General features: G+C 47.3%; 1 protein-coding gene across 2 annotated transcripts in view; it reads right to left on the minus strand.

The window, feature by feature from the left end:
* KCNH6 (potassium voltage-gated channel subfamily H member 6) overlaps positions 1-26,908 on the minus strand; it is a 997,202-nt gene extending 970,294 nt beyond the window's left edge. For both annotated transcript variants that reach the window (XM_086923820.1, XM_086923821.1), the window contains exon 1: positions 26,792-26,908. In XM_086923820.1, the coding sequence (XP_086779946.1) occupies positions 26,792-26,867 (76 nt within the window). In that variant the 5' untranslated portion in view covers positions 26,868-26,908. The remainder of the gene's footprint in view (positions 1-26,791) is intronic.
* Between the last annotated feature and the right edge of the window lie 307 nt (positions 26,909-27,215).

The raw sequence follows: 27,215 nt of genomic DNA on the forward strand, positions 1-27,215 counted from the left end.
TTGGTCAACCCCCGAAACCCAAGTACTCTGTTTTATGGGATGTTAATTTAGTTTTACGTTTCGTTAAAGTTTGGCCAGCCAATGAGGGGTTATCCCGGAAACAGTTATCGGCAAAACTTACGATGCTTTTATGTCATGTGTCCTGCAGACGAGTCTCGGACGTGCGAGCTTTGAATATAGCAGGAAGAGTATTTACTCCTTCGGGAGTCTCTTTCACAATTTTCAAATGGACAAAAACACATTCAAGATGTATTTCATATCCTGACTTTCCTCATCATACCAAGTTATGTGTGGTTCAGTGTTTACAATGTTATGAGGATTGTACTAGAGAGTTCAGGAATGATGTTGCAGGGCAATTGTTAATTTCCCTTTAGAGACCTTTCCGCCCGGTCACTGCAGCGATTTTAGCCAGGTGGGTTAGTTGGTTACTGAGACTTGCAGGTGTTGACACTGCCATGTTTGGTGCTCACTCCGTTAGAGGAGCGATGGCTTCTAAGGCTTTTTATACAGGCTCTCATTTACAGGATATTATGACTGCGGCAGACTGGTCCTCTGACTCAACGTTTAAGACATTTTATCATAAAGCGATTGTGGATGTGTCTTTGACGGTTATGGAACAACTTTAAACTAGCATAATCTGAGCCTCTGTGCACTGACATAGAATTAAAAAAATTCTACCTGACGCGACAAGAATTTTCAATTCTATTAAGGACACGGAGGCGAGGATTATCTCACCTAGGTGACATGATGATGGTATTTTTATATGATAACTGGTTTATTGCAAGTGAAATGTTTCATGTATAATTCATGGTGATGATTTGATTTCTTTCCCACCTGTTTGTATTTGAACATAAGGGAATGTTCATTTGTGAATGCCATAATAGTTATGAAATGCACAGAGTTCATGAATGGCATATTACGACCACTATTCTCTTTATAGGAGATCAAGGGAAGCAGACCTGAACGATCAGGATGACGCTGTTTGGAAGGAGGACAGAATAGGCAGACATAAGACATGGTGACATCGACTCTAGTTTTGAGGATGATACTCCGTGCTCAATTTTGGATCCACGGCGATTAAGAATTCGGTGGTCCAGTGTTCAATGGTCAAGTTTGTGGACTGTGTTAAAGTTTAATGCAAAGAAAGAGGAAGTGATGGGGTCACTACGAAGTATGTATTATAGTGGACTGATAGTGATTGGTGCATACTATACAGGGGGGTTTTCTTCCGGGGTATGCTGAGTTTCAAAGTTGTTTATTGGCTGCTGTGTTTTTGCAGTAAAGCAAAGAGAAGCAAAATCCTCGCCTACATGTCCTTAATAGAACTGAAAATTCTTGTTGCGTCAGCTAGATAATTTCTTATTCTGATGGACAGCAATCAACCAATCACAACGTGTGTCTGTGGTTAGAACCTTCTGATTGGTCGATGGTAGCTAGTTCAGAAAAACAATGGCTATTGCAGCATAACTGGACTGCTGTGCAGGTAACTGAGTTGCTAATCACTTTAACAGAAGCCTTTTTTTCATGTTTCGCTGAAGGAATTGTGTTGGACTTGGCCCTTCTGGCAGGTTCACCCCTAAACTTTTTGCTTGTTATGGTGACCCAGTGTTAGTTATTTTTGGGCTTCTGCACACTTTCACTGTGTCCCAGGGTAAAGTGCGTGTGTGTAGTGAGGTTAGCCTGCCCTCCATCAGGAATGCATGGGGAATGTATGTGTCCATGTTAGTTCCTGATGCGTGGGGAGTACAAGCTCGAGTTTGGTATGTGCGGACTCGTGTAATTAAATGCTGGGCAATGATGTGTGCGGCATGATTGTGTCTAGTGTGGAAGTGCCACTTCCTGCATGAGTAAAATATGTGAATTGGCTGTCTGGCTTGTGATTGGCTGGAGCTGGCTGGTGAGCCTGGCTCCAGGAGTCAGGATGGGTCTGCCCCAGTGGTGAATGGGAGATCTTTATGTTAATGTGAGGGAGGGGTGAACCTGGGACCTGAATAGGGCTGGGCTTTCCCCACACAATGCTGGCTCTGCCCCCTGTGGTGCGACTGATGACCCTGGCCTTACTAGTGAATGGGAAGAGTGGCTGGGCACAACACAGTGCTCCAAAACCAGCTGCGACTGTTTTTTCCCCCACCCTACAGACACAGACAAAGGGATTTACCCCCAGATGTAGGTAAAATAGATTTACCGATTTTTAATTACCGAATTCTATCGATTCGGTAATTAAAAATCGGTAAATCTAAGGGGTGGATATGTAGGAACATCCAGATGTTCCTTTTACCGAATCGGTAAATATCTGTATTTACCGATTCGGTAAATACCGACCGGTAATGCCCCATTCATTCCTATGGGCTTTGAAGCCCATAGGAATGAATGGGGCATTACCGGTCGGTATTTACCGAATCGGTAAATACCGATTTTGACAAGGGTGCAGGGGGTGTCACTTTGACACCCTCTAGCACCCCCAAAAAAGATTCGGGGGCCATGTGGCAGGCATACCTGCCCTAAGGGCAGGTCTGCCTGTCATATGGCACAGGTGTGCATGCACACATGTGCATGCACACCGGAATCGGTATTTTACCATGAAGTTGGATTTCATGGTAAAATACCGATTCTGTAAGGCTTGTGGGACTCAGAAGAGTCCCACCTACATCTCATTGTTACCGAATCGGTAAAAATACCGATTCGGTATTTTACAGATTCGGTAAATTTACCGATCAGTAAATTTACCGAATCTGTAAAATATATGGCCCTACATACCATTTTGTGTATCTTGGTCGGTAACGGCCGAAAATACCGATTTTCGGCCGTTACCGACCGACCTACATCCGGCCCTTAGTGTATAAAAAGGGGCTGTGACCCCTTAAAAAATGTTCTCTACCTGTTCCTATCTTGAGGGGGCATGCTGCTGCTGGGCGCCAGGAGGACTGCCACTGGGACTGCCTCCCTGCTTGAAGGGCCCTGTGAGCTGGCCCTGGGCCCAGCATTTGCCCCCCTGCCTTTCCAGAGACTTTGCCCTGGACTTTGGGGATTCCTGCCTCCCAGCCATGGGGAGCGCTGGCCTTCCCCTTCTGAAATCAGCGCATTGGCGCCGCTGGAGCCGTGATCCCGACCCGAGGGATTTCCCGATGTGGGGATCGCCCCCTTTCTTTAATTCAGCGCAGTTGTCCACCCTGCATTTGACCCGCAATCTTGCCGAGTCTTTGTTGCACCCCTGGCAGGTGCCCACCCCACCAGAGACCTTATATTTAATTAAGAGGGTGCCTACCCCTCGTTTGCCCCAAAGACTTCACCGCCGCCGGCCCGGGACACCCCGTGACGTCATTCCCCGGGCCGCGCTGTGATTGGCTGCCAGCCCGGCACACCCCTGTGACGTCATTCCCCGGGCCGCGCTGTGATTGGCTGCTGGCCCGAGGAGATCCGGAAGCCCCGCAGCCGCGGGACGAGGAGAAGGCCCCAGAGAAGAAGCAGGAAGTAGCGGGAGCCTACCCCGTGCTCCTGGGTATGCCCAGGAAGCCGCCAGCAGAAGGAGTCTCGGCCGCCGGGTGACGCAGGAAAGAAGCAGCGCCGAGGAGGAGCACCCGCCCCAGGAGTCCCGGTGAGTGGGGCTCCGTTGTGGCAGTGCTGGGGGAATTCTTTACTTACTTAGCCCACGAGGGCTCCAGGGGCAGTCTTGATTTAGCCCACGAGGGCTCTGGGGGCATGCTGCCATAGAGCCCGAGAGGCTCCAAAGAAAGGGGACATTTTGTTATTTAGAGCCCACGGGGCTCAGGGGGCATTTCCAGCAATCGAGTCCCCTGAGCGGGACTCCAACGACGGGGGCAGTTTCCATGAGGTAGAGCGGCCCCGGTTGGCAGCGGGCGGGCGGTAATGCCCCATTCATTCCTATGGGCTTTGAAGCCCATAGGAATGAATGGGGCATTACCGGTCGGTATTTACCGAATCGGTAAATACCGATTTTGACAAGGGTGCAGGGGGTGTCACTTTGACACCCTCTAGCACCCCCAAAAAAGATTCGGGGGCCATGTGGCAGGCATACCTGCCCTAAGGGCAGGTCTGCCTGTCATATGGCACAGGTGTGCATGCACACATGTGCATGCACACCGGAATCGGTATTTTACCATGAAGTTGGATTTCATGGTAAAATACCGATTCTGTAAGGCTTGTGGGACTCAGAAGAGTCCCACCTACATCTCATTGTTACCGAATCGGTAAAAATACCGATTCGGTATTTTACAGATTCGGTAAATTTACCGATCAGTAAATTTACCGAATCTGTAAAATATATGGCCCTACATACCATTTTGTGTATCTTGGTCGGTAACGGCCGAAAATACCGATTTTCGGCCGTTACCGACCGACCTACATCCGGCCCTTAGTGTATAAAAAGGGGCTGTGACCCCTTAAAAAATGTTCTCTACCTGTTCCTATCTTGAGGGGGCATGCTGCTGCTGGGCGCCAGGAGGACTGCCACTGGGACTGCCTCCCTGCTTGGAGGGCCCTGTGAGCTGGCCCTGGGCCCAGCATTTGCCCCCCTGCCTTTCCAGAGACTTTGCCCTGGACTTTGGGGATTCCTGCCTCCCAGCCATGGGGAGCGCTGGCCTTCCCCTTCTGAAATCAGCGCATTGGCGCCGCTGGAGCCGTGATCCCGACCCGAGGGATTTCCCGATGTGGGGATCGCCCCCTTTCTTTAATTCAGCGCAGTTGTCCACCCTGCATTTGACCCACAATCTTGCCGAGTCTTTGTTGCACCCCTGGCAGGTGCCCACCCCACCAGAGACCTTATATTTAATTAAGAGGGTGCCTACCCCTCGTTTGCCCCAAAGACTTCACCGCCGCCGGCCCGGGACACCCCGTGACGTCATTCCCCGGGCCGCGCTGTGATTGGCTGCCAGCCCGGCACACCCCTGTGACGTCATTCCCCGGGCCGCGCTGTGATTGGCTGCTGGCCCGAGGAGATCCGGAAGCCCCGCAGCCGCGGGACGAGGAGAAGGCCCCGGAGAAGAAGCAGGAAGTAGCGGGAGCCTACCCCGTGCTCCTGGGTATGCCCAGGAAGCCGCCAGCAGAAGGAGTCTCGGCCGCCGGGTGACGCAGGAAAGAAGCAGCGCCGAGGAGGAGCACCCGCCCCAGGAGTCCCGGTGAGTGGGGCTCCGTTGTGGCAGTGCTGGGGGAATTCTTTACTTACTTAGCCCACGAGGGCTCCAGGGGCAGTCTTGATTTAGCCCACGAGGGCTCTGGGGGCATGCTTCCATAGAGCCCGAGAGGCTCCAAAGAAAGGGGACATTTTGTTATTTAGAGCCCACGGGGCTCAGGGGGCATTTCCAGCAATCGAGTCCCCTGAGCGGGACTCCAACGACGGGGGCAGTTTCCATGAGGTAGAGCGGCCCCGGTTGGCAGCGGGCGGCTCCCCCCTCCCCCCAGTTGTTTCTACAAAGCCCACGAGGCTCCAAGGGGCCATCTTTGTTCAGAGCCCACGAGTCTCACGGGGGCACAGTTGTCTTGGTCATAGAGCCTGCGAGGCTCCTGAGGCTCCCACGTTGTTTTGGCACCATTGTTCGATTTGAGCTCGCTGGTGCCAGGCCCAATTCTACAGCTGCCCAGCACTTAGTGGGCAGCTGCTCTGTTTAGGCCAGTTCCTTGTGCAATCCTTCTTTGGCTGCTTGTGCAGCCTGCCCTAACATTTTGGACACAGGACGTTTCAGCCCCTTAGAGGCCAGTTGGCCTGGGGACAGTTCATGTGTGGTGCCCTTGCGTGGGGTACATGTTTTTGGCCTTCTGTGATCTTTGCGCAATTTGTAATGACCTGCCTAATGTAATTTCTGCATCATGTATAATATCTTTGTGCCTATCCCTCTGTTTTTTTTTTTTAAGTTTATTGTTTTATGCAAGGAAATACAGCAATGGACAGTTACAAATTCAAAACATACATGTAGTTACTGACAAATACAAGAACAAACAATATCTAGATCCAATCTGCAATTGGGGCCCATATTTTTTCTCCCAAAGCTCTTCTTTTGACACCCTTTAGTCTATACATAGCGGATTCTATATTGTACATAAATAATAATCTTTCCCTCCAATTAAAGAAGGTGGGGAGATCCGGAATAATCCATTCCCTAGTAATACAGGCTCCGGCAACTGCCATGCATATAAAAAGAAAACAAGTTAATGATTTGTGTATTGGGGTGCCTGAGTCTGTACCAATTAGCACCAACTCTGCAGTTAACTTGACATCAGATTGAAGAACTGCAGCCAAAAAGCTCTCAATTTGTTGAAAAAACTCTCAAGGCTTAGGGCATTGAAAAAACATGTGTACAGCATTGGCTGCGTACAAGCCGCAGCGATTACATTTCATCCCCAATGTCGAACTCCACTTAACAACTTTGCTGGGAGTGTAATAAAGATCATATAAGCACATAAAATGTTGAGATTTCATCATCCCAGTTATCAAAAATTCAGAAGCGAGCTTAACAGATTCATAAATATCAATACCAGTGCCTATACCTCTGAATGTGTTTTTATGCTAAGGTGGTTGTTTTACCTAGTATAGGTTATACTAGTGAGTTCATGGTTCCCTGTGTGATATTTTCCGAAGGTGGTTAGGGTTGCGTAGGTGGTACCTTTTACCAGTGGTTACTGGTTGTGTGCTACATTTGCTATTTGGTACTACTGTTATTATATGTTCTATGTTCTAAGTGTTGTTCCTACAAAGTGCTAATTCTACCAAGTGCTAGTTCTAAAAGTGCATATTCCTGACAGTGGTCCATGTGGCCCTGTCCTGTACATACATCCTCTGTAAATTCTGCCAGTGCCTCTGGCACATTGTAAAGTGTGTGTTTCTTATCTAATGTGTTTGGTATAATACAAAGGCTATTTGTATATATAACCTTGTGTGGAGTTTCCTTTGTGGTGGGCCTTGGGTGTAGTTGCTGGGTGCGCGCGCAACACTTAACCTATATAGCCTCTGGGATAAGCCTTACTGCTCGCGTCACGTTACCTCGAGGGTGAGCAGGGGTTATCTTTGGCGTGTAACTCCCTTGCCCTGACTAGAGTAGTGGTTATCCAGTACTAGGGGTATCTTTCATAGATTCACATGCCTGAATCATTCCCCGTCGTCGGGGTGGGAGTCCCCGGTACATAAAAGAGCAATGTCATAAAGACATATACATAGTAATAGGCCAGAGGCCTCTCATTAGTAACATATCCATGTCCTTTTGTAAAAAGGACCAAACTTTGGCGAAGAGCCAATCAGATATCACCACCCTCTAGAACTTTCGGAAGGAGCCTTAGTCCCTCAGATTTTCTACAGCACGTCGTGCTAAGGGAGTCTACTCTGAGCTCTGCTCAGCTTCTTTGTATTTTTGGATTTTTTCCACATATTTGTCTCAGAATTATGTTTCTGTGAGGAAATTTCAATTTAGCCATGGCTGACACTCCTAAAAAGGGGCTCTTCAGACCATGTGTCTCTTGTGGCAAAAAGAGGCTTCATGTGGATGACAGGCATGAGGACTGCCTTTACTGTCTCTACCCTGACCATTCAGCAAAAGATTGCAAAGTCTGCCGCACTTTTTCAGCCAAAACTCTCAAGGATAGAGAGGGCCGCCTGCTGATATGGCTTCAGAGACTCAAGGACAGGGATCAAACAGTCTCTTCAGGTGAGAGTGAGTGTTCCATTAGGAGTATACACTCTTCTCCCAAAAGGCCTAGAACGTCATCCCCAGGACTATCTTTACAGCCACCTCAAAAGAAGACGCCCAAGTCTTCAGAGGTTCATTCTAAGGCCGTTGCTGTGAAGGTTTCTCAACCTGACCCTGCCTTCAAGAAACCTTTGGTGATGTCTTCAGCTCTGCCTGTCACAACGTCGACAGCCACGATTTCCACGTCGATGGCGTCATCTTTACATTCAACTTCGACGACTACTACATCCATGTCGTCGACAAGTAGGTCTGTTCCATCTCTGATTATTATCAAAAAATCGTCGACGACGCCACCGTTGACAAGTGCCTCATCGTTGATGAAGTCCAAATCGTCATCGTCGACAAAAGTGGCATCGACGTCGACGAAAACCTCATCGTCGTCGATGAAATCGTCATCGCCGATAAAGGCGCCATCGACGATGACAGGTTCATCGTCGACGAAATCATCGTCGTCGACACCAGCATCGACGGCCACACCAGCGTCGACAAAGTCGTCGACGGCAACACCAGCGTCGACGAGGCCGTCAACGGGGACACCGGCGTCGACGAAGTCATCGACGAAGCAACCATCGTCGACGACGCTGCCGTCGACGACGTTGTCATCGAAGAAAACACCGTCGATGACGGAATCTGGGTTGATTGTCGACGTTCCCCCGTCGACGACCACTCCGTCGATGGGTTCGACTACGGTAGAGTCGCCTCCCTTGAAGTGTACTTATACGCATTTCAGGATGACCATGCGTACTCTCACGCCGGAATTGACCTCTCCGAGCAGGGTCCAGCCATTCCCCCATCTCATCTTCTGGATACTGAGTACTCTGATGAAGGACTCTGATGAGAACTCTATGTTCCGACAAGCAACAAGCCCCTCTGAGCCACACGTAAAACTTCATGAAAGCTCGGATTATGAGGAACAAGGACAGAATGATGTGGAGTACCAGGAGGAATTCCAACCTCCTCCGCCTCCTCTACAGCCTATTGTGTGTCTCCCAGCATCCATAGTGACAGATCTGCAGTTTCTAATTGCGGACCTCAAGCAGAGGTTTCCGTCCACTGCTCCGCCTCCGCCAGTTGTGACACCGCCAGTTGTGACACCGCCACCTAGGCTTCGGCCTACTCCTTTAGTCCTTCATCAAGACCCGGCTCCTTCACGTCCTCAGCCATCCTCTGATGAGGAAGACGAAAAAGAAGAGCAACAATGCGAGGAGGGGGAGCTCCAGGACACACAAGACGAATGGGATGACTATGTGATTCCAGGTCCAGCATCCCCTGTACAGGCACAAGCGGATTCACCGCCGGAAGACATTGGGGGATTCCACAACAACCTAGAGAGAGCAGAGTTGCGATTCAAACTCAATGTAACAGCAACACAACAGGATTGCTTCCTTTATGATTTTAAGGAACCGTTCCAAAAAGCTGTTCGGTTCATCTGGGAACAAGGGGAGAAAATAATGCAAAACCCTTCATCTCTGGCTCCAGTACTACCCAGACTGGACAAAAAATATAAAGCTCCAGACACAGCTCCAGCTTGCCTTACTGGCCATCCAAAGCCGGACTCTGTCCTTACCCAGGCAGCGCAGCGCAAGCCAAAAAATCCATCGGCTGCATTGGCTGCGCCGCCAGATAAGGAGGGTCGAAAACTAGATAACATAGGGAAAAGGTTCTCGTCCATGTCAGCTTTCACAGTGCGTGCAGCAAACTCTTTAGCACTGTTGGGACGCTACAACCGCCAAATGTGGGCAGATATCGCTCCATATTTGGATTCGCTTCCAGAGGAGCAGAAAGAAGAGGCGAAAAAGATTCTCCTTGAAGGCGAGCGTTCCGCTTCGGAGATGATTAATGTGGCGATGGATATCGCATCCACTGGGTTCCGTCAGCTGGCAGGAGCAGCAGTACTGAGGCGCCAAGGTTGCCTTAAAGTAACATCTTTCCGGCCCGAAGTTCAGGCCAAAGTATTGGACATGCCGTATGACGGTCAACTTCTTTTTGGCCAACACATCGATGAGATGCTCCAGGGTATCAAAAAAGATACTGATACCGCAAAGGCTCTAGTTACTCTCCAATACAAAAATCCTTCCTTTCGAGGCTCCAGAGGAAGAGGTCAGTCCTCTAGAGGCGCCTATCAGGGGTACAAATCCACGTATAGCTCCAATCAGCAATATAAACCCCAGTACCAGCAAAGACAGCAGCGAAACCAGTCGTCCTACAACAAGTCTTCCTTTCGCGGACGAGGAGGGAAGAAGGACACAGCCAGAAGACAATGACTTCTCTCAACCACAGGTCTCCATTTCCTCTCCACCTTGCAAAGTTGGCGGGAGAATTTCATCCTTCCTTCGCAATTGGCAACAAATTACAACAGATCGATGGGTCCTCCAACTTGTTCAATTCGGTCACTCTCTGGAGTTCGTGGAAACTCCTCCTCAAAAGCCGCCAGTACCAATGCGGCACAAAAATCTGCATCTGCTGCAATTGGAACTCTCCCTCATGCTCAAAAAAGGAGCGATAGAAGGAGTCCCCCGGAATCAGAAGGGCAAGGGATTCTACTCCCATTTCTTTCTCATTCGAAAGAAGGAGAAAAAATGGAGACCTATATTGGACTTAAGAGACCTCAATCAATACCTCAAAAAACAGTCATTCCGTATGGTGTCCATCCAGGAGGAGCTGCAACTCCTAAATGCGAACGACTTCATGGGTCTTTAGACCTTCAAGACGCATATTTTCAAATACCAATCCACAGGAACCACACACAATTCCTCAAGTTCGCTGTGGCGGGCAAGTACTACCAGTTTCGAGTATTGCCTTTCGGACAGAAGTCGGCGCCATGCATTTTTACCAAATGTCTCTCTCCTGTAGCAGCGTACCTCTGTCAACAACATCACCAAGTCTTCCCGTACTTAGACGACTGGCTCGTCAAGGCACCTACTTTCGCAGGCGTGACCAAGTCCTCCAACGCCTGTCTTCAGCTCTTCAACAATCTGGGGTTTACTCTCAACGAAGAGAAATCCATCCTTCAGCCATCCCAGTGTCTCTCTTTCCTAGGAGCTGTCCTGGATACCGTTCAGAGAAAGGCTTTCCCCTCTCGAGAACGTCAATTGAAATTGAAGACCTTGGCCGCCCGGATTCAATCCAAAAAGTCCATCACGGTGCGCCTGTACAAATCCCTGTTAGGAATGATGTCCTCAAACATTCTGCTGATTCCACACTGCCGCCTTCTTATGCGTCCACTTCAGGAGGCGCTATCCGCTCAGTGGATTTAATCCAGGGGATCTTTCGACGACATAATCCGGATAACTACTACCATTGTCCATGCTCTAAACTGGTGGCTTCACCCACAAAATCTGAGGCAGGGTCTGTCGTTCATACTTCCAATTTCGCCACATGTGATAACTACAGATGCGTCTTTGGAGGGATGGGGTGCGTTCCTTCAGGACCTTCAAATCAACGGGCAGTGGTCCCTTGTGGAGAAGCAACTGCATATAAACCTCCTCGGGTTAAGGGCAGTTTACCTGGCATTAAAAGCGTTCCTGCCCAGGATCAAAGATTCCCCAGTGCTTGTGAGAACGGACAACACCACCACATTGCACTATCTAAACAAACAAGGGGGAACTCGCTCTTTGACGTTGTCTCTAGAATCTCAACGAATTTGGAAATGGCTACTTCAACACCACATTTCCCTTTGTGCAGAGTATGTCCCAGGGACGGACAATGTCTTGGCGGACTCTCTAAGCAGAACACGCTCGGTGTGCCACGAGTGGGAGCAGGATCATCAACTTCTCAGCTCTATATTCGCCCGGTGGGGCAGGCCTCGCCTGGACCTGTTTGCGACACAGCACAACGCAAAATGCCAACAATACGCAAGCTGACATCCCAAAAAAGGATCGCTAGGGGATGCATTTTCGATCGCATGGTGCAATGTCTTTGCATACGCATTTCCTCCGTTTCCCCAAATTCCCAGGGTCCTCCGGAAACTGAAGGCAGAGCGTTGTACCCTGATTTTGATAGCCCCAGCGTGGCCGCGCCAGCACTGGTTCACAGAGCTTCATCTCCTGTCGCTGGAACCGCCGATTCTATTCAAGCCTTGCCTGAATCTCCTCACAATGAACTTGGGACAAGTCCAGCATCCGGATCCAGCATCTCTCAGATTGTCGGCTTGGCTCCTGAGTTCAGAGAGTTTCAGAACCTAAACATTCCTCAAGAATGCAGGGCAGTCTTAGCCCGGGCTCGGGCCGACAGTACCAACAAGACCTATTCTCTAAAGTGGAAAAGGTTCTGTGTATGGTGTAAGGCAAACAAAATACACCTGTTTTCTTCAACACCTGCACAAATTCTACCTTAACTGCTCCATTTGGCGCACTCTGGATTGGCCCATGCCTCTATTAAAGTCCATCTAGCGGCCATATCTCGGTTCAGGCGTTCGTCATCTGGTTCTTCCCTCTGGTCCAATAGACTGGTTAAACAATTCCTAAAAGGCCTGTTCAGGACATTCCCTCCGGTGAGAGCTTTACCATCCACCTGGCAGCTAAACATTGTGCTTGCTCAACTGATGAAGCATCCATTTGAGCCAATACACAGAGCTGACATCAAACATCTGTCTTGGAAAACCGCTCTCTTACTAGCGCTAACATCCGCAAGTCGTGTAAGTGAGCTGCAAGCCTTCTCTATTCAGGATCCTTTCCTGCAGTTCAAACAGGACAGAGTTATTCTACAGACCAACCCTAAATTCATCCCGAAGGTTCCATCTACTTTCCACCTGAATGAACCTATTGTCTTGCGGACTTTCTTCCCAAATCCACTTTCAGCAGCAGAGAGGTCTCGCCACTCTTTAGACCTCAAACGCTGTTTAAAGTTCTACATCCACTGAACAGAACAGTTTCAGAAATCCAGCCAGCTTTTTGTTGCCTTCAGCAGGTCCAGAAAAGGTCTTCCTTTACCTAAGCAGAGCATTTCTCGCTGGATCTCTGCAGCCTTTACCGTTTGCCATCACCAGGCAGGTCATCCTCTGCATTCTAAAGTTCAAGCTCATTCAACCAGAGCTGTCTCCACTTCAATGGCGGTCTTTGCGGGAGTGCCCATTATCGACATATGCAGAGCGGCGACATGGAAGACACCACATACGTTCACCAGGCACTACTGCTTGGATTCAGAATTTATGAAAGGTGCAGCAGTAGGACAAGCTGTGCTCCGTCATCTATTTCACTAGAGGTGAGCCTTCTCTCTTTCATCCCTCCATCCTACTGTATATTCACACATTTCTTTTTTATATGGTATTTTGGTACATGTTATATTTCACAATTGGTTTTCTAATATCCAGTGATTTTGCATGTTGTACCTTACGAAATGTGCGGAGGATTGCTTGCTACTCTGATTCAGGCATGTGAATCTATGAAAGATACCCCTAATACTGGATAAGAAATGCGTTACTTACCTGTAACTGCAGTTATCCAGTATTGGTATCTTTCATAGATTCACATGCAACCCACCCACCTCTCCCGGAAGGGCTCACCTTGATTCTCTCAGTAGGTACTACTTAGCACTGTGCTTATGAAAATCTGAGGGACTGGGGCTCCTTCCAGGAAGGTTCAAGAGGGTGGTGATATCTGATTGGCTCTTCGCCAAAGTTTGGTCCTTTTTACAAAAGGAAATGGATATGTTACTAATGAGAGGCCTCTGGCCTATTACTATGTATATGTCTTTATGACATTACTCTTTTATGTACCGGGAACTCCCACCCCGACGACGGGGAATGATTCAGGCATGTGAATCTATGAAAGATACCAATACTGGATAACTGCAGTTACAGGTAAGTAACGCATTTCTTTCTGCCTGACTTTGGCGCAAGCCTTAGCCAAACGGAAAGCCCATTTCTAACAAATAGCTATTTTCATCCGTTCTGCTTTATGGTTGAAGTGAAGGACGTTGTAAAAGAAAACTAAAACAAAAGGCTGATTGTGCTTATTTTGCATGTCTGTGAATATTTTTGCCACCTTCAAGTTTTCATTTTATAGGGAATTGATCACCTAGAGAACCAAAAAACAAGCTAAAAATCGAAAACAGGATTCAAAGTTTGATACTTGTTTCAAAGCGTGAGGGGGTGAAGTTCAGAAAAAAGACGTGGGAAAAGAGAAATTTATGTGGCCTGTATTTTCATAAAAAGCTGGCATATAAATCTTTATATAATGCTAAGCGTCACAATTAGCATGCCCGTGCCAACCTGCCCTTCAGGTTGTGTTCGATACATAATAATTATTTGGATGTTTGCATATGCTTGTGTTATTGAGGGCGGATGTTACAAACTAATTTCTACAAAGCAAACAGAATTTTAAACATATCAGATAAAAATTCAAACAATGCTAGTGCATGTATTTAATATGCTAATTTACTACCACATAGGATGTCAGGTTAATTGAGTTCTGTCAGGGTTTTATATGCTTGATAATTTTAAGATGGAAGATATGCCCTTGAAGCTGATGCTGTCCCCACTTTGGAATAATTCTCACCCTAGCATTGTTGTCTAGGGGCCTCCGGTCCTGATATGCTGAACCAGTCTAAAGAAAGGAAGGTAAAGATAAAAAAAACTGCCAAAAAACACTTTGTGGGTTATTATTAAGATTCTACAATGAAAACCCAGAAAGTGTGAGGATTACACTGCTAAGTACTCCACCCAAACATAACTCTTCCTCTACGATTAAAATATGCATGAAGTAGAACAATGGATGTTCCATCATGCGCAACAGAGTGGCGACGGCATCGCAATGAGTAGAGGTGTGGCGCAGAGGCCAGAGCGGCTGACTGCAGAGCGCGAGGTTCACGGTTCGATCACCGGCGGCAGCTCAGCTCAGCATCATGTGACTCTGGGCAATAGCTCATTTACTCTTCCTGACAGCCCCCAACGCCTTGAACCCCTTAAGGGGGTGATCTGTTCACGCTTTACAAATAAGAATTATTATTACAAAGTTGTGTTGACACGTCACGCTTTGTGAACACGGTTAGGCATGTTGCAAAGTTAACTTTCAACAGGGGCCTTAACTTTGTCTTTTCCTTGCTATTCGGGTTTGGTTGACAAACATCAAGATTACAAAGGCAGGATAGGATCTCTGTGGGATCAAACGTCTCTCACCATTTGTGCATGTGTTCCACACCTCACATATTTTCTTTTGTCCTGAAGGACCCCCTGTATTTTCTACATTTTGGCAAAGTTGACTGCAGCCTCTGATCACACGGGACCTCTCAGACTGCAGATCTGGTGAGTTTGGAGACTGTCTTGGTGTTTACCAAGATTGAGAGGAGGCCCCATGTCATCTCAAGAGAGCAGCGACCCTTGACCCCTTTGTCATGTCCTGATCCCTTTTCCCTTAGGTGCAGCAGTAATTTGGGGTTACTCTCAGGTAATCCAAAGTGTCTTTTCAGTGTGAGATGGAGGGCGGCCGTTTCCCATGTAGAAACAAAAAGGGTGGCCCCGCCCCTCTGCTTTCTCTTCTGCATCCTTTCCCTCAAGTCCTATCCCAGGGGCTCCACTAGAGGCCCTTGCTGGCCAGAACACTGGGCATTATAGCAGGAGGTTGTCACATAGACGCTGGATACCTACGCTCTTAGAGAAGGGCAAGTCCTGCCATTTCCCAAAGTCACTCATTCACTATAGAGAGGGATTTTAATTGAAATGTAAGATAGGAAGCTATTGTCAGGAAATGTGTTACTGTGAGCCGACAGGGACCTTAGGATCATCCATGAAAAGTGCATATATCGAGCTAAATACAAAAAGAGGAAAAACACATGAAATGATATACACAAACAGAAGTACATGCCATCACACATGTTAACGAGCATGCACAAATATAGAAATACATGTCAAACGAGATACCCATACATACATATACATCTTGGACGAGATGCAAAAACACACTAAAGTGGTACCTGGCAAACGAGATATACTAAAGCATATACTCAAAGTAAATGTGATGCACAAACATACAGAGGAAGTGTGTATTAAAATAGACATACAAATTTCAGAAGTTCATGTCAAACCGAATACACCAACTTGCGTAACAAGCAGACAAATAAAACACAGATTAAATATAGGTTCCACAAGATGCACACATGTAAACTAGTATGTTATGAGTGAGATACATTAACATACAAAGCATGAATTGACAAAGCCAGTAGCCCTGGCTTTAATGTGCCAAAACATGTAAAACTTGGCGCACACACAAGCGCTATTTACCTGTGATGCATACTCAAATACTGATTATCACATTAAAGCCTGTCCAATAGGCTTTGTCAATACTAGGGGGAAAAGCTGAAAAAAGGATTGTTTTCGTTTTAGACTTTATATAGGAGAGAAATAATTGAACGACTAACAGTGTGATGATTGAGTGTACTTTTAAGGTATCCTAGACAAGTAATAGACTCAGCATTATCCGAAGCCAGGCAATCCTGAAGAATGTTTAGAGAATCGTAGCCCTGGAGTTTGCCAAATTTTTAAGCATGATAACAGTGGTGCGAGACCCAAAATATCTCCCACAAAATGTAATCCCACTTATGAATGACAAACAAAGGTCAGTGCACCCTGCGGTACCATCAAGAGTCTTCGGAGAAAGCTGTTCTCTACTGTTTGAAGTCTGGAGCTCTCATACAACCCACACACTCCTGCCCATACGTAGCTATTGAGAGACATTTAGCTTTATATAAAGTGATCATTTCCATCACTGGCGTATGTCCTAGCTTGGCTGTGAAGATGAGATTCGCTTACCCTGGTCAGTAGGTATACGCCCCCCCCCCAACACTTACGAGGACTCCCAGTTAACTTGTGGATCGAAAGCAGACACAAATAAGAGAAACTTTCTACCTTGGCATCTGGAGCTCCCTCAATAAAAAAAAGTGTTAGCTTTCGTTTTCTTTGGCCCACAAACAATTACGGATGACTTCTGCTGATAAATCTTCAATTCCATAGACGACATAAACCCCACAAAGGTGTCCGGCGCTTTCTGAATGCTGATGGCAGTCCTAACCAATAGGTTGGCATCATCCGCAGTGTCTGGATAAAACGAGTACCTTGGGAAATCCAATTTCTTTTGCAGCAAGAGAGCTTCTAAACCATTAATATAAAGAATAAACAAATACGGGGCTAGGATAGAGCTTGAGTGTAAGCAGATGAAGTGAAGCACGGCGCACAGCTTGTGGAGAGATTAAAGGTTTGTTGAAAAGGTAGGAAAAGTTGATCAATTTAAGGTGCACCTTACAGGTGACGCAACTGTTCAGGTGCGTCCAATAGTATAATGGGGTTGAGTGCGCTACTGGGGTGTAAGCGCATCCCTGTGGTGGGCACACTTCTGTGGTACTGTGTGGTACAACAACACAGTAAATTCCAAAAGGTATTCAAATAAAGTTTCAAAGTTTTCAAAGTTTTCAAAATTTAATTAGACTTTTTCATCAGTATGTCTCATATTTTCTTCATATGAAATGGATTATCAAACGTTGTTGTCATCATTAGACATGAAAAATGCTCCAATGCATTTCGGACTCGACGTCCTTTATCAAGGAGCACTGCAACAAAAGATATACGGAAAACCCAATGTAAAAGCTTGAATAAACAAATGCAAAAATCAGCAGACAATGTAAAAACATGGTGACTGTGCGTGAATACGCAAAACTGTGAAAATAACCTCATGCACCCTTGTAATCGAAACAGGCAATGGTTAGATAAATGGAAGAAATCACCCGTTTGTGAAATTCGAGGGTAAATCGGAAGAGCGTGATGTCCGCGCTCCGGACTTGAAAAAGAATACAAAGTAACAAACGCTAATGCTCGGTAACGTGGTTGCCGGTCTTTAACAAGCATGCGGAGTTCAGTCTTCCAAACGAGGGATTGATGAGGTTCGATCAATGGCTTCCTTAAGGACTATTTCTGGGTAACCTCTCTCCCGGAATCTAGATGCCATGGATAAGACTTGGTTGGTTCTGGTGTCAGGGTCAGATACGATCCTGGTGACTCGTAACATCTGGCTGTTTGCATTTTATTGTTTACATTTCCGTGTTTTTTTAACTTATTCTCAACCACTGCACCATTCTAAGATGGCCACGTTTTGCACACCCTTCTAATTCACCCCTCTTCTATTTTCACCACTTCGTCTCCGTTATGTTAAACTCCGCTTCCACTCCGCGAAGGCTGTTACTACCTGAACCGGAGCTTCACGCTTCCTAACCTGCATCTCACTCTGTAAGTCTTGTCCGTTTGAATCTTGCCGCTTACTCTTGCCTGTCTGAATCTTGCCGTTCACTCGAACAGCGCATGCTTTCTTAGCCGCCTGTCACCCTGTTTAACTACCTGAGACTGAACTCCGCATGCTTGTTAAAGACCGGCAACCACGTTACCGAGCATTAGCGTTTGTTACTTTGTATTCTTTTTCAAGTCCGGAGCGCGGACATCACGCTCTTCCGATTTACCCTCGAATTTCACAAACGGGTGATTTCTTCCATTTATCTAACCATTGCCTGTTTCGATTACAAGGGTGCATGAGGTTATTTTCACAGTTTTGCGTATTCACGCACAGTCACCATGTTTTTACATTGTCTGCTGATTTTTGCATTTGTTTATTCAAGCTTTTACATTGGGTTTTCCGTATATCTTTTGTTGCAGTGCTCCTTGATAAAGGACGTCGAGTCCGAAATGCATTGGAGCGTTTTTCATGTCTAATGATGACAACAACGTTTGATAATCCATTTCATATGAAGAAAATATGAGACATACTGATGAAAAAGTCTAATTAAATTTTGAAAACTTTGAAACTTTATTTGAATACCTTTTGGAATTTGCTAGGATAGAGCTCTAACGGGCACCTTGGTTGCAATTTATAGATGAAGTATATTCTCCCCCAGGTCCGTAACTTAGCTTGGCTGAAGTATCCCGGTGCAAACGCCAGAGGAGGGTGTGAAGGGGTTCTTCTACCCCAGGGTCCCCAACATATAACATAGTTTAGACCAATTCACCATATCACAAGCACATGGCACGTCCATGAAGGCTGGATGTAATGACCCTCATGCACTTTGTGTTCTTACCAACAATGAAAGAGAGGTTCAGACACTGCTCAGCCATACCCCTTCCTTGTCTGAAACCATATTGTGCTTCTGAGAGAATATTATTTGAGATGGCCCAACCCACTAGACGTGCCAATAAAGCCCTACCCAAGATCTTAACTTTGGAGTCCAGTAGGGAATTGACTGATAACAAGTGGGGTTAAATCTAGCACCTTTTTTAAAGATGGGTACTACAATAGCCTCCTTCCATGTGGAAGGAAGAGGACCAATAATTGTGCTCTAAAAATGTTAGTGAGAATGGGACCCCAGCGATCAAGGTTATCTCTAAACAGATCTACAGGGACTCCCTCAGGCCCCGGGGCTTTCCTGCACTGGCTGTGCTTAATAGCCACATCGACTTCCTTCACAGTGATCAACTGGCTAGACTTAAAAGCCAATCTCCAGTTTTTTCCTGGGAAGAGCCCAAAATCCTGGTGATTGCCATCATTACTCAGAGAATTCAATTTTTGCGAGAAGTGAGCAACCAATGAAGTCTCCAGGATTAAACAATTAACATTAGTGGGTGGCCCTTCAGCAAAAAGCAGGCGGTCGTGACCTCCCAGAATCGACTAGCGTCCCTCCCACTCATGGCAGGCATCAAATCAGACCAGGCTTAATTTCTCAATTCAATCTTCCTTGCCATCAAAGTGGCTTTCTATTATTTATGTGCATTAATAATTGTTTCCCTGTTTTTTGGCACACATTTAAGGGCCATCTTCAACTGCTTGTGTGCTTTCAAACAGGCCGCATTGAACCACCAATGGAGGGAGGGAGTGGAGGTGGAACATTTTACAGTTAAGCCTGTGAAATCGCTGAACAAACACTGGCAAATTCCTCTATTATTCAAGGTGGTGTGTCATCCGGGGACAGACACTTATGCATTGCGCCATAGTTTTCAGACACAAGGTTTTCCAACAAATGTATTGGGTCAACCTGCTCCCATTTCAATGTAAGACCCTTAATGGAGCCAAACGTAAGAGTGACCACAACCTGCCTAGGCTCTGGTAACACATAATCCATTTTTGAGAGACGCTAAACTTTTCCCCCTGCTATTCTATTCGCTACCCCTGGCAACCATGCTAGCAGATGACTGAGGTGACAGGCGTAAAAAGGTCGCTGAGACTTAATACCCTTAAGTCTAACCATCGAGGGGGAAAGTTCGGCCAATAGGAGCAACTTTAAGATCTTGCAGTAGTCATCCATAAGTTGATCAATGTGGGACCGGCTGTAACTTAAGTCCCCCAATGCCCCCACCACAAGAGGAAGAGAGAGACAATATGGAGGTGTGGAGAGGGGAAGATACCTGAGGTGCTAAGTTCATGGGTAGGGCCTGTGAAGCCTGATTATTATATCAAGATGATGCTCCATGCCTACCGCGTGTCCCCCGCTTTTCCCCCGATTACCCTCTTGCTGGCTGGGAAATTATGTTGAGGGCTTCTGGTTTCATGCCCTGCCATGGCGGGAGAGATGGTGGCATAAACAATTTCATCAAGTAATGTGGCCGTGAGCAATGTCGACCCAGACTTGGGCTCAGCACGAAGGTCAATAGCAACCTTGTTAGCCTCATTAGCTGAAGGAGCTGGTGCAGAGCCCAGGTTCTCTGAACAACGCCTCTCAGTCAGAGCAATCTCAGTGCTCATCACTCCCATAGCCCTCTCCAGCATTCGGTCAACTGAGGTGCACTTCACAGGTGGAACAGAGACAGGCTGTCCACCAGTAACCTCCTTCTTTACAATGTTACCACATAGGGTTAGAACACGATCAAGCAAGACAGACTTGTGGGGTAAACTGTAAGTGTATGTGTAGGCAGATAGATGACAAAAATACACAAACATAACGAAGAACAAGTTGAACAAGAAACAAAAACAAAGTATATGCTAAATGAAATAAACAGAGAAGTATTTTTGTCGAGATAAGAACAAGTTGAACAAGACGCCTAAAACAAAAGAAGTATGTTGAATGAGATAAACCAAAGTAAAGAAGTGTATGTCCAGCGCGACACACACACAAAGACGTAGATGTTGAATATAATACCCAAACCTAAAGAATCATATGCCCAACAAAACTTCAAGGTAAAGTATACGCTGACAAGATATGTCAACACAAAAGCACATATGTTGAAGAAAATACTCCAACATGATGAAGTACCTTTTGAACAAGATACATAAAGCAGTGCTTGTTAAATCAGATACACAAAATTAAATTAACACCTGCCCAACAAGATATACAAGACTAAACACTACATGTTGACCAAGATACACCAATATAAAACAGCACTTGTTGAAAGAGACGTACAAACATAAAGAAGCACGTCTTGTATCTAACACACAAAGAAGTACATACCTAACAAAACAATAAAATAAAGGAGGACAAGGTACAAGACCATAAACAATCACCCTTAGTACTAGACACAATATAGATACACAAGAAGATAAGCAGAAAAACATATGGGCGTGTGCAAATAAGATACAAAACAAGTAGGCGTAGAAGGAGAATAAGAGACAAACATACAGCGCGAGGGAGAGGTGTGGCGCCACGGCCAGGGCGACGGACGCTGGTGATCATGGTTCAATCCCCGGCTTCGGTGGCAGGGGTCTGCCCAGTACCATGCGACTCTGGGCAGTAGCTTGCTTAATCTTCCTAACTTCCCCCAGCGCCGAGATACCCCTTCAGGGGGTGATACATGCGCTATACAAGTACTGGATTTACATTTATTTACAGCGGTACACCAGACTGAGGCATATAAACATACATAATGTCAAGGTGAACAAAACAGAGAAACGTACAGAACAAGACACCAACATATAGGTGCATGGAGAACTAGAGACACGTGTATGGAGGCGATGCAGAATGAGAAACATCAACATACAGAAGTACATCTAAAATGAGACATACACGTGAAGTGTGCCAGAACAAGAGACAAACACAGTGAAGAACAGAACTCGCAGAGTTATACATTTGAGTAGTACACAAACAAGGAAAAAAACCGCTTATTTGAGCAAACACAGACTAAAACAAGCAAACGAGGAATACAAGTAGAAAGCTAGTCAAACATGTATACGTATACAGCGACACAAACATAAAGAGACAAACAGTAGCACATGTGTTGTGTTGTGTTGTTTACACAGTTATGTTTATGTTGTTTACAGCTCTTATGCGCGTTACACATGTTCTGCTGCACGCGCTGTGGTTCGCGTTTCATGGAACATGGAAAGCGAAGCTAGAGCGGCCGGTAGATCCTGCCTGAACATCGTGCTGTCCGGTTGGGCAGAATGTACCTGCTTGTTAACTTATAATAAGTTTATTACCACTCAAAACCTCTTCGAGTCTCAATACTACAACATGCTAGACAAAAACAAGAACACGTGAAGCCCACACATGTTGACATGTCACACGTGGTTACACAGAAAGAAGGACATCAACTACAGCTGACAGAAACTCCGAGAAAAGTATGACACACACCCGTGTTCATAGGCATACACTCAGCACTGAGTGTGACGCAGGCACCGCGAGCCGAGCCGTGCACGCGGGGAAGTGTTTATATCCGGCGGGCAGGTTCAGACACGCCGCGCGCGCGCGCACAACAGACACAAATATTCCACAGCGGCGCCTCCCTCCCCAGGGGCTGCAGGGATCAGGCCTGCGGGTCTGCCCAGAATGCCTCTGGCTACAGCTGGAAAAAAACATAACTCTTCATTCAGGAGATCAAATTACACACCGAACAGAAGCCCCGGGGATTTGCGAGCCTCAAATCAGCGACTGCGGGGATGAAAAGTTAACTCTCTCTGAGCCGCCTCCGTCGAAGGACGAGGGAGAGCGCGGGACTTTCGGAGGGCGCCAGACCGGGCTGCGGGGTAAATGGGAGACGAGCGAAGTCGCTTGCTAGCTGCTGCCTCTGAAAGCCCAGCAGGGTTGGTGCAGAGCGAGTCACACGCCTGCAGGGATGGGAATGTGCCAGTCACTAGTAAGCCTCGGCCTCTGATAGTCCATCCGGGATTGCCATGGTCTGTGGTTGCATTGCTATAGTGCTTTTGACCCCTGACGAGGCCCCAAAGTTAGCCATACTCGGTGGTGTTGGTACCCGCGCTCGAGGGCATCCTACGTCAGTCGCAGCCTCTTAGAGGCGCCAATGAAGGGAAAAGTCAGTCATGTCACAGCCCATTCTGAAGCCTCTGACAGGCCCTCGCGGTTAGAGCAGAGCCAGTTTAATGTCAGGTGGCAGCGAAGGCCAGCAGGACTGGGCAAGTGTCCAGCACTTAAGGCCACTGGCACAGGCAGCCCTGGAAGAGAGACTGACACATGCCTGGACTACTCTGCCATAACGTCTATGCATCGTTTATTATGCTACAAGTTTCCTTTGTTTCGACATTAGGAAAAGTACTCGTGTTCTTGTTACAAGCAAGACAGTGGAGCTTACTTAGATCTTGGGAAGATGGGCGTCTAGCGGCTTTTAGATGGGACGCAGATGTCTTAGCTACAACATTACAACCCACGGAACTACCTTGTCAACGTCAAACAGCCAACAGACACCCACCGCCTTCAGCAGTCAATCTTGAACTCCTCCCAACTGCAGAAGATGTGCTCGAAAGCACGGACACTCAAAGTACGGCCCGGGGTGGCTGGTGCCCCCCCTCGCCATAGCATGTACCCCCGGCTTGTGAACAGGAACACTGGGCTGCAGTGTACCCCTCAGAACGTTAACAAACAGAAAGATGTTAAATAAAGGGACAAGCATTTGGGAAGAAAACAGCAATGGTGTCCTTTCAACATGTATCTTTAGAAACACCTTCATGTCTAAAGACATCATGCAACAAACATAGAAATATGTCAAAGTCTTCTCAGAAATTCAAAAAAGTCTCATTAAAATGCTGAAGCTTTGCACCTTAGTACATCAGATCATATCTCTGCATTGAGTTAATTACACATGAAACATTCACGCCTTCCCCGCTCTGACAACAATGCCACTAGTGAAACAAGAGGGAAGTCACGTGCACCTTCTGTGTGGCCTAGGTTGTTATTAGATATGGAACAACATAGTTTATTAGCTTAAACACCAGAATGTTTTGTACAGCGCACATCCAGAAATGTGTTTCTCAGTGCTTTCATATGAGATAATGAAGAAAAACAAGGCAACATGAAATAAAACAATTGCCAAGGATCACACAACTTGGTCCAGTTGGAAATCCGGGATTGATCCCAGGTTTCCTGATTTCACATTGTGCAATTCAGTCACTAAATGGTTATCACTTCCCCTTCGTGTTTTACATCAAAACCTAATGCTTTGCCTTCAGTTCTTAGCCCATGAGTTTAAGGAGCAGGTGGGAGACAGAAGCCACATGAAGGTTCGAGGATTCAAGAGAACCTCGAGCTGAGCCAGGCATCTGACTCGAGCTCAGCCCGAGCCTTCAGTGGCTTGGCCACTTCCATCACATGATGGCAATTATGGGGAAAAGTGTAACTGCAACAAATGATGGACGGAAAGCTGAATGATTCAAACATTCTCCCCCAGTCAAGAGATCTGGGTTAAATCCATTGTTCTTTTGCCCACTACGCCACCCCAGTTCAGACATAGCTATATGCAAATCAATCTTGACCCTGTGCCTCATGGGAACAGTCCAGACCGAACTGCCAAGCCAGGTCCTCCCTGACCGGAAACAAGCATCCTGGGACCGGTTTCGGGGTATGCCACCCTCCAACAGCCAGGCTAGCTTGAATTCAGTGGCACAGTGAGCAAGGGACCCACGTCTGTCCATACCCGTCCCACTTAGGGCAAAAAGAGTAACTGCAATAAATTATGTGAATTAAGGCATAGAAAGGTGTTGATTTGATCATGATTAAACAACTTGGTGAAGCAGAAGTCCCAACACCCCAGTGAAGGACTCCGGGTTTCAAGAATTGCAATTTTCTTATTGCACCATATTTTGGTGAGTGGACTACGAAACAAGTTGTTTTCTTCCCCACTGGTAAAATCAAATGATGGTTGGGTTACAGTCCCGTTTTCTTATCACAGACTTGCTACCAGCATTTAATTTGATTTAAGTTGGTCCTATCTCTGTTAATTTTTTTCTTTTTTAAAAAGCAGAGAAATAAGCTCAGAAAATGAGCATCCCAAGAGACACAATTTGTCACAGTCGGGGTCAAGACTAAAAATAAAATATGTCTTTTTGGTTCCATAGTTTCCATCTTGCTCATTGCACAACAACTCCGTTGTCCGTGGTTCCAGTGCTGAGACACAGAGTGTCAGCGGTTCCAGTGGTGAGACGCAGAGTATCAGTGGTTCCAGTGGTGAGACACAGAGTGTCAGCGGTTCCAGTGTTGAGACACAGAGTGTCAGTGGTTCCAGTGGTGAGACGCAGAGTGTCAGCGGTTCCAGTGGTGAGACACAGAGTATCAGCGGTTCCAGAGGTGAGACTCAGAGTGTCAGTGGTTCAAGTGGTGAGACGCAGAGTGTCAGCGGTTCCAGTGGTGAGGCGCAGAGTGTCAGCGGATCCAGTGGTGAGACGCAGAGTGTCAGCGGTTCCAGTGTTGAGACGCAGAGTGTCAGCGCTTCCAGTCGTGAGACACAGAGTGTCAGCGGTTCCAGTGGTGAGACACAGAGTGTCAGCGGTTCCAGTGGTGAGACGTAGAGTGTCAGCGGTTCCAGTGGTGAGACACAGAGTGTCAGTGGTTCCAGTGGTGAGAAGCACAGTGTCAGCGGATCCAGTGGTGAGACACAGAGTGTCAGCGGTTCCAGTGGTGAGACACAGAGTGTCAGCGGTTCCAGTGGTGAGACGTAGAGTGTCAGCGGTTCCAGTGGTGAGACACAGAGTGTCAGTGGTTCCAGTGGTGAGAAGCACAGTGTCAGCGGATCCAGTGGTGAGACATAGAGTGTCAGCGGTTCCAGTGGTGAGACGCAGAGTGTCAGCGGTTCCAGTGGTGAGACACAGAGTGTCAGCGGTTCAAGTGGTGAGACGCAAACTCTCAGCGGTTCCAGTGGTGAGACGCAGAGTGTCAGCGGTTCCAGTGGTGAGACACAGAGTGTCAGCGGTTCAAGTGGTGAGACGCAAACTCTCAGCGGTTCCAGTGGTGAGACGCAGAGTCTCAGCGGTTCCAGTGGTGAGACGCAGAGTGTCAGCGGTTCCAGTAGTGAGACACAGAGTGTCAGTGTTTCCAGTGGTGAGACGCAGAGGCTAGTCTCATCAAAGAAATGCCAACGGACTGTGGACTCTGAATACAGAGTTCACAATCAGCATATTAAGGTAAAGGAGTAAATGTCAAGTCTCTGAGGGCCACGGCTAAAGCTTTCTCTCTGCCCACATCCGGCGGTAAGGGTTTGGGGTTTGGTGTTTGAACAGTCTAAGTTCAGTGAATTGCACACCTCTTTTTAATGATTTTTCGTAGCACTTATTACCGAACTGCGACTGTTTATGAGCACTCTTAATGTTTGATGATAAAAGACTAAAGACATAAAGAGATTGTGAACCCTGAGGTCCTATTTCATTCCATTGCAATAATCAAGCTAACTCATTTGAACACTTGACTCTCCGCAGGTAGCGAAAGCAAGCAGAGAAGGCGCACCCCAGGGCGCGGGAGAGGGATACGGCTCAGATACAACATGAACCTGTTTTGCCAAATGTATGACTCTTCTAGGGACTAGGGGCTTCATTTAGAGGCCAGTATGGAATGAAAGCGTCAAAATAACTCCACAACTCACTGCCCACACCATGAGCGTGCTTCGTTCCCCTACGCCCACCTTACACCACCACCCCTTCCGCTTTACCCTGCTGGCATCCATCGGGCACACCACAGACAGAATGTTTGCGAGTACCCAGGGTCTAAAGGCGAAAGTGTTACAGTGAAACCACTTATTAGCCCAACGTGGTATCCCGGTTTTCTCACTTTACCGAAATGTGTAATCTTGGGCAAATAACTCCATCTCCCTGTGCCGTGGTGCACTATGTCGTTTAAAGTAGGCACGTTCAAAAGCAAGCTAACTTCCAATAAAGAACAAAGCGTACCCGCAAAAAAACAAAAAAAATCGGACTTACTTTGACCTTCGAACTTCCGAATGATGGTGTCCAGGTAGGTGTTCTGGGGGGCCACGTGCCCCCGGCGCACAGGCATGCTGGTTACTGTATGTGTCCGCTATATCCCGGGAATTCGAGGGTGCCCCTCTGTCGGGCTAGGGAGATGCCCCCGGCAGGGCGCAGCAGCGGCGGGGGTGGATCATGGTCTGTGTCCGTAGCACCCTCTCCACCTGCACTGACACGCACCCCGGGCACTGGGGCACAGGGGTGCAGCTCCCACCCTCACCGCAGATCTGAGAGGGGCGCCGAGTGGCACAGAGAGCGCGTCCCGCCTAGTGCGCCGGATCACCGCGCCCCCTGCATGGGGCGCTGAGCACAGCTGTCATCGGCAACAGCTGCCACCCTGACAGTGTGCAGCCGCCTCCCGCTCCCGGCCAGACATCCG

Source organism: Lissotriton vulgaris, chromosome 5 (assembly GCF_964263255.1).
Source record: "Lissotriton vulgaris chromosome 5, aLisVul1.2, whole genome shotgun sequence".
Taxonomy (NCBI): domain Eukaryota; kingdom Metazoa; phylum Chordata; class Amphibia; order Caudata; family Salamandridae; genus Lissotriton; species Lissotriton vulgaris.